At 39.0% G+C, this 8,501-nt stretch overlaps 1 protein-coding gene across 1 annotated transcript; it reads right to left on the bottom strand.

Moving 5' to 3' along the window:
• Positions 1-7,224: 7,224 nt before the first annotated feature.
• On the bottom strand, positions 7,225-8,250 carry LOC132774823 (trace amine-associated receptor 5-like). Its single transcript, XM_060775341.2, has one exon. The coding sequence runs from the start codon at positions 8,248-8,250 to the stop codon at positions 7,225-7,227; it is 1,026 nt and encodes a 341-aa protein (XP_060631324.2).
• Between the last annotated feature and the right edge of the window lie 251 nt (positions 8,251-8,501).

Below are 8,501 nucleotides of genomic sequence, written 5' to 3'. Positions count from 1 at the left end.
ATTGTATGAATCAGAAATTTTTATTTTTATAATGTAGGCGCTTACCTAAAGTTTTGTTTTACGTAGTTTTGAAGATCAAATTAGGTAGGTGACATCCCCCATTCTCCATACACTAAACTGAGTAAAATGATTTCTGGCGTTTGTCATGATTTAATAGCAGGCGTTATGTTGGCAATTTCTTCCTGGATGTTGGTCTTCAAATCTTGTATGGTCCTTGGATGGTTCACATAAACACGGGATTTCAAAAAACCCCATAGAAAAAAATCACAAGGGGCCAAATCTAGAGAGCGGGCTGGCCACTCCAAATCTGCTCGAAAAGTAGGCCTCAACGGCAAAAGCACGCTCCTCACTATTCCAACGCATGATGGCAACTGAACTGTGTCAGTACAAATCTTTATACTCCCGCCTCTCGAACAAGACCTCTAGCACTCCGCTACGTCTTCAACCAACTGAATAGCGCGTATTTTAAAAAAGGAAGTTATGCTGCCTCATCGTGTATTTTGTAAGATTCATACATACGAAGCGATATTAAAAAACACGAGAGATGCCCAGACAAGAAATTTAAGATTCAAAACACTGACCTATGACTTTTGAATTATGTAAGTCTTGTAAATGGCTCTAGGTCTCCATTGCAGGCACTGCTTCTCTCCGAAAAGTGCTGGTTTTGGTTCCCCCAAAGGGCCCTGAGGAAGATGACGAGGACAGAGTGAAGGGAAAAGGCCCAGTCTTTCCCCAAAGGGGGTGGCGAGCAGGGCCCGGGGTGGGAGGGAGGGATGCTTGACTGGATGGCCAGGCAAGGAAGAAGCCCCTCCAGCATATGGTCAGCCCAGAGAGAGACAGGCAGAGACCACACTTACATTGAGGCTTTAAGGATGGAAGCGAGCAGAATTTCGGGAAATGTAGTTTAGAGCAGGGCCTTTGGAATTCTCTGGCACAGGGATTCTTGCTTTCCCAAATACATTTCCCATAATTCCTCCTTGAAAGTGTTGGTGTTCATTTTCTAAAGGAATTTCAAGATAAAAGGGGATTGTTGGGAGTTTAATCAACTCTGTGCGGTAGGCAAAGTTGAGAGGCAGGAACTCCAAATTTACCTAGTAGGTTTCCTATTATTGTTGTTGTTATCATTATTTCAAAGGCTGAATGGGCATTTGTTGGGGGTGGTTTGACTGTGCTTTTCCTGCCTAGCAGAACGGGGTTGGACTGGATGGCCTTTGGAGTCTTTCAGTGGAGTAGTACGGTTAAGTTTATGTTGGTTAAAATTCCCTAAAAATCAATGGATGTACAAACCTATCTGAAACTTGGAGGGGGGGGGGGGTTATGCCTTGGTTTGTTGTATAATTGGAAAGTTAAATTAAAGGAGATGGCTCTTTTTTTAAAAAAAAAATATGTTGTTCATAAAAAAAACCTTTTTTAAATTACCGAAAATCAGTGTATGAGTCAAATGTTCTGAAACTTGGGGTGAGGGTGGAACAGTGGTAAATGTACTCTACCATTGCAGCAAGTTTTATCCCAATAGCTCTCAAAATGTAGGACAAAGGAGTCCTGGAACCTCCTCCCCCCTCCCCTTGCGCAATTACTTAACGAAAATGTAACAGAAAATTTGTTATATCGTTAGTTACGATATGGAGTCCTAACAATATTTTAGAAACACTTTATAAAAGATTCACCACACTCTTCCCTAATTTAGTAATGAGTTTTGAAACATTTTTTTTTCATTGATTGCAGAGGCCTATAAAATAAAAATATGGAGACTGGCCAGCAGATGGCACATCAATAATATTTATGATACAGTGACTACTACCTCCTTTGTCCAACCTTTGCTACCTTTGCTATGCTTTTCAGGAGGGATGTTGAAGTAATATGTCACAGATTGAACCAACACTGGGGGCGTTTTTGGCTAGTTTACATTACCTTAAGTATGCTAAAAGGATTTTGGTGAAGTTGGCAGAACAAGCTTGCCTGAAAAAATGCTAGATGTTCAAGTCCTACTGCCTCTGCATGCCTTCACCCAGCATTGGTCTTATTGCACTTTTTGTGACTTTGAGAAGCTGAGCAGAAAACAAGTACTATGACTGTTTTCATGCATCATATTTTCTTCCTGCATCAATTCTATTGAATTTATTTATTTATTTTGTGTCAAAAGCATTGCATAATAACTCTAAAACTAATAAAATAGAGAGAGAACAAGTAGGCAAAAATGGGCAACAGCAGCTGCATTATCTGTAACTTTAAACCATTCTTCCTCTGTGCATGAGGCAGGGCATTGTGGACATGCATACAGATGCGGCGTTCTTTATTCTGCTCCAGTCACACAAGGTGGAAGATTCTTCTAGGTAATGACATTTTGTCAGGTTGTCTTTTGATCTCACTTCACTTCTAAGTCTGATTTTTTTCTAATTATATATATAATTATATATAATTATATATATATATATATATATATATATATATATATATATATATAATATAAGAATAGAATTCAAACTTCGATTGAATGTTACGGCTTTCTTAAGAAGTGCCACCTGTGATGTGATCCCTTGATGGAGGGATGCTCTTCACAGGAAAATTTAGAGGTTTGAAGGTAAGATGGTACTGACTAGAAGATCTTCCCTAAAGATCTTGGACTTTAAGGGGATGAGATATTGGATTGCCCTACAAGGAGTCCAGTTGCTGAGCCATGTTGAGGCAAAGCTTCTTCTCAACTCAAAAGAGCTACTTACAATGACAACATGAGCAGAGCTTGACTTGTCTCAATGAAGTCTTAAACAGTGAGAGAGGCTCCTTGTGTATAATTGCCTCCTTAAAAAGTAGGGGGTCTCTTGTGTGCCTCCCTCCCTCTTAGGAAGCCCACAAAACTGGTGAACCTATAAGACACTGATGTGGTCCAAGTTACAATGCTTGTTCTGGTTCATGCTTGAAAAGCTAGCATATACTATGAAGTAAGATCCAAGTAGCTATTGTAGGAATTATGTGGCCCTCCAGATGTCACTGAACTGCAGCTTCCAACATTCCCCATCATTGCCTATGTTAGCTCAATTGCTGGAAGTTACAATCTAATAACCTCTCTAGGGAGCCACACAATTTTCCTCCTGCATTGTATCATAATATGAATTGGACATCCAAAACTAAAATTCTTGCCAGAGTTCCTAGCCTCAAACTCAAGGCCGTACTGACCTCTGGCACAAACCAGATGATCAACTGCTAAGCATTACATTAAACGTGACTGTAAGCAATTACTTCTCATAATATTGGGTTAAATATTTCTAGGCAAGGAGTTAACATTCACTTCCAAGAATTTACCTTAATGTGGAAAGCTGGAAGAGTCAGAGCAATCTGTGCGTGTTTCACTCTGATAAGAGGAGAAAAATATTTTGTGAATGAGGAATAATGTGCTTCAGGGAATATAGATTACACAAATTGTACCATCTTCACCTATTCTGTGCCCATTCCAGTTCACAGAAATTTTTGAAGTACACGTTTTACAAAGGCAAAAAAAAAAATCAATTGCTTGGGTTTTATGAGGGAAAAAGATATTTCACAATAATAATAAAAGCTAACTTGTCATCTTTCCATCCCTTTAGACATTCCTATTAAGCTGTATTTAGATGGAGCAGAATGCAAAGTAGAAACAAGTTATGATGAGGATCTTTGAAGAGTCTGTCCTTTGCAGGTACAAACTTGTACATGAGTAGATCCAGATATAGCTTCCCTTCAGATTACCACATCTTGTGATATGGTTCCCAAGATGCATATAAGGATTTGAATTTTGGATAAATTATGTTTAGCTTTACTTTGTAAGTTTTACTTTCAATGAGATCATATAATTAAACATATATATGCACACACATGCATACTTCTAAAGAACATATGAATATTTATTTATTTATTTCATATACTTGTGCCCTGCCCTTCTCACCCTGAGGGGGGACTCAGGGTGGCCTCACAGCAAACACCATTTGGTGCCATCATAATGATAAGAACAATCAACAAATTCATTAAAACAAAACATTAAATAAACAGTTGTTAAAACATGCTGATTGAAATCCGGGTCTGGGTCAATTCATTGTCACTTCGAAATTGCTTATGTCTTCTTCTTACAAGCCGCTGTTCAATGGTCAAATGCAAGGTCCCACAGCCAAGTCTTGAGTTTCCTTCTAAAGGACAGGAGGGAGGTGGCCAGACTGATGTCTTTGGGGAGGGAATTCCACAGACGGGGAGCCACTGTTGTGAAGGCACTGTCTCTCGTCTCCACCAATCGTGTTTGCAACGGCGGTAGAATTGAGAGCAGGGCCTCTCCAGGTGATCTTAAACTTTGTGATGATTCATAGTAGGCGATACATTCGGACATGTAGTTTGGACATTAATGAGGTGTAATAAACGTTTTTCAGAGAACTGAACTGTCAAAATTTCTTTTGAACTTTTCATGCCTAAGAAAATCTTATTAAATTCACAAGACAACTTGGAGGCACACACACAAACATATATTTGGGGAAACATTTGAAACTATACAGTTAAAACACATATTTAAGTATATATCTAAATCCAAGTCCTCAATTTTGAAGAACTAGAGTATGAGCAAGAGGATAGAGAGGAAATGTGAAATTGTAAATAGAAAACCGATCTGTTCTTTTTTTTATCTACAATACAGTAAATAACAATGAGAATCCTGACATACTTTATAAATATAGAACATTAAGTTTCAAGTATTAAAAAAATAAAAAAAGAATTTATTAGAATATTAGACTTAAATCTATAACAGCGAATTCTACATCCTGATTAAAATAATCTGGAGTTTTAAAGATCTTGCCAACTGTAAATGTAAATCTAATAATTATAATGCCCATGTAAGTGGAAATTATTATTACAATTTGATATCTGAGACAGCTTAAAACAGTTTTAAAACATAGTTAACTATTCCCAGCATACATTTTTTTAAAAAAAATTAAGCAATCAAAAAATTTAAAATAAAAAACACAAACTATTAAAAGACATCAAATAAAAATGTAGCACATTACACCAGCACCTATTTTCTTCCTTGTGAAAGGTTTGACTGGCCTATTCCCCCCACCCTTCATTTCATGTGTGTACAGGGGCGGCTCAACCCATTACGCAAAGTAAGCATTTGCAGTATAGTTGATTTTGCCCAGGGGCGCTCTTGAGGCGCTCTTGGGGAAAATAGACCTTGACATATGCGAGTTGTAGTTACTGGGATGTATAGTTCACCTACAATCAAAGAGCATTCTGAACTCCACCAATGATGGAATTGAACCAAATATGGCACACAGAACTCCCACGACGAACAGAAAATATATATCAGTGATTTGTTGGGGGGGAGGGGGCACCAAAATACTGTTTGTTTACCATTGAAAATTACCTAGGGCCGCCTTTGTGTGTGTATATTGCTAGTCATCAATAAAAAGTTTTATGAAATATGTTGAACTGTTCTCTCTCTCTCTCTTTTCTTTTTCTTTTGCTGTAGTACCTATCCCTATTTTTTTGCATGTTATTGCTTCTTGCACCAAAGTAATTGCTGGCAACATATCTATTTTGTTAGCTGAAGTATCACTGTAATCATGAGCACTAGAGTGGGTCTTAAAAAGCAAGGTGCAATCAACTTGCTGATAATGTTTGCAGAACTTGAATCAGCCACATGTGGGAGCCAAATGTCAATTTAAACTCAGAACACGCAAGACAAGAAGCTCCTCTACTCTAAGCATTTGCAGTTTCACTGTGTACAATAAAGAAGGAAAAGATGCAGAAAGCAAATATGATGCTAATTTTTCTTTTGTTAGTCCAACAATTCAATCCCAATCTGAAGATGGACTGGTTATTAGAAAGGGCACAAACCTTTTCTGCCAGTAGAAATCCACTTCTTCCAGTTACACTGAGGTCTACCAGCAAAAGAATGTGTCTACAGAATGGCCATGTGACTATGATCTGCTATTAGGACAGATAGAAAGGAAGTGTTGGGTTGAAAGAGGAGTTGGGATACATTGGAACCAAACTTGTTCTAACTCAGGGACACTGGTACAGTGCTAACCCATGGATAGGTCAGGGCAAATCTATTTTCTGGCTGAGAGTTATTTGGATTCATCACAGTTTCAACTAGCCTAGTGTCGGATCGGCTGGTTCTTTGCTATCTTGAATATTTGGAATGAAGTTCAAATAATTTGCACTGTTCTTCTGTCTGGAGAAAGTATTTCACTTTTGATTTGACAGCCTTTCCGCTCATTACTGAAATGCATTCCCCACCTAAGTGACAGTGACAAGAATTATAAATACAGTAATTACTGTATTCACAGAGAGGAAGTCCTTTTCCTTGGATATTCCATATTTTACATGCACTGTGTCTGTAATCCTGTTGTTGGACTATACCGCTTAGATGACACGGTGCACTTTTTTCAGGGTTGCACACTGGTGTCCAGTCTGTCTCATGGTTTAGAGGGAAAGCAGACAGGAACAGGCAATTTTCCAATGTTCTTAATTTTCCAATGCATTTTTTTGCTTTTTTTGTTGTGGTGTGCCTTCAAACCAGTTCTGATTTATGATGGCCCTAAGTGAGCCTACCATGAGGATCTTTCTTGGCAAGATTTGTTCAGAGGGGATTTGACTTTGTTTTGGCCAAGATCACCCAGTGAGTTTCCACAGCCGATCAATTCAAACCTGATGTCCAAAGTCATAGTCCAATGCATAGTCCAATGCGCCACAATGGCTCTCTTTCTTTGTGGGCTGTAATGTGCACAGATGTTTCTATGACTCAGCAGCTTTCTCACTGGATTAATATAGGTTACTCTTTTTTTATAATTCCTGTCACTGTATTAGCATTAATACCAACATAGTTATCCAGAACAACAGGAACTTTGACTGTATTATGGCAAAACACACATGCCGCAGAAATTGATGAGTATAGATAGTCAATTGAATTCTTTGCAACTTCTTTTTTTATATATCCAGGATCAGCCTTTCTTTCAGCACAGATGTTTTTAACTCAGATGGCTTATTTGGGTGTCATAAAAGGGCAGCAAGTTGGCAGTTCTTAAATGTATTATTATTTTATTGCCAAGAAGGGGAAGAGATGCCAAAATGACCAACTATAACTACTATAAACCTTGGCTTCAAGCATGTGCATCTCTACATATAGGTGTGCCATTTATTTTCTCACTCCAGGCAGTGAAATATCTTAGGGCAGCTCTCCTTGCACTATCATTCACTATCACTGTTGGATTATTCCTCTTGATAAAGGTCTATTGTACATGTTCGTGTGCTGAAGATCTGACGAGTTAGGACAAGCTTTATAGCTTTCCTGAACCAATGATATGAAAACACATAAATCAAGGGGTTGCATGCAGAATTAAAGTAAGCAAACCAAATAAGAACATCAAACACTACAGGTGGGGTAATGAAATCCAACAAGCTGTCTACTATGGTGTCTATGGTAAAGGGCAACCAGCACAGGAGGTAGATTCCTACAGCAATCCCCAGAGTCTTCGCTGCCTTCTTTTCTCTTTTCATGGCTCCCATCTCATGCTGTGGATTACCGTTGTTCCTAGTCATGCTGGTTATCTGTTTGGCTTGTTTGGTTGCCACAATGAATATTTTCACATACAAGCCTATCATTATGAGACAGGGGAGGAAGAAAACTGGGAAGTTTATCCAACCCCAGAGTTTGTTGAAGAGCAGCTGACAGCTCCCAATGCAAGGCATGTCCTGCAAGAAATGACCTAAACCCTCCTCAACCATTTTGCTATAAAGGAAGATGGAGGTATAAACCACAGGTACCCCCCACCCCACTGCAATGTAAGTGCAGGCAACCCTTATGGTGAACTTGGTGGGATAGAGCAATGGGTCACAGATGGCATAATGACGGTCAATGGATATAAAACAGAGATGGAATATGGAAGTCAAGCAAAACAAAGTGTCCAGAAAAGTATGGAGCCGGCAAAAGTCATCACCGAAGTACCAGCAGCTTTCCACAGAGCGGATTGCGCTAAAAGGAAGGACTGTTAAGCCCAGGAGGAGATCTGCCAAGGCTAGGGAGAGCAGCAAGAAATTGGTTGGAGTGTGAAGTACTTTGAAGTGGAAGATAGAAATTACCACCAGCAGGTTTCCCAGGACCATCAGAAGCATACCAAGAGTGCAGACGAAGTAGATGGCTAACTGGACTCCAAAGGGATGTAGGGTTCTGTAGCAGGAACCATTCATCTTAAAGCACAGTAAATCCAATGCTGGGACTTCTGCAACAGGGCTCATGCTTTGTGACCAGTTACCGCTCTTCGTTTCTACCTTCCTTTTCTAGCAATATCTTAAAAAATGCACATATAATGATGAAATGGAGTGTGAGTCCTGTGAAAAGAATCATAAGGGAGCCTGTCTGTATTTGCTTGAACGATGTCTACTGCCACATAATGCATTAAATTTGAAATGTGTGCTCACCCAACCTGATCCAGACCTATCTAACTCTATTCACCTTGTACACAAAGTTTTTACTCTTCATTCATTTA

The sequence above is a fragment of the Anolis sagrei genome, chromosome 1 (assembly GCF_037176765.1).
Source record: "Anolis sagrei isolate rAnoSag1 chromosome 1, rAnoSag1.mat, whole genome shotgun sequence".
NCBI lineage: Eukaryota > Metazoa > Chordata > Lepidosauria > Squamata > Dactyloidae > Anolis > Anolis sagrei.
Note: the sequence above shows the minus strand (reverse complement) of the source record. Positions and strands in the feature narration are given on the sequence as shown.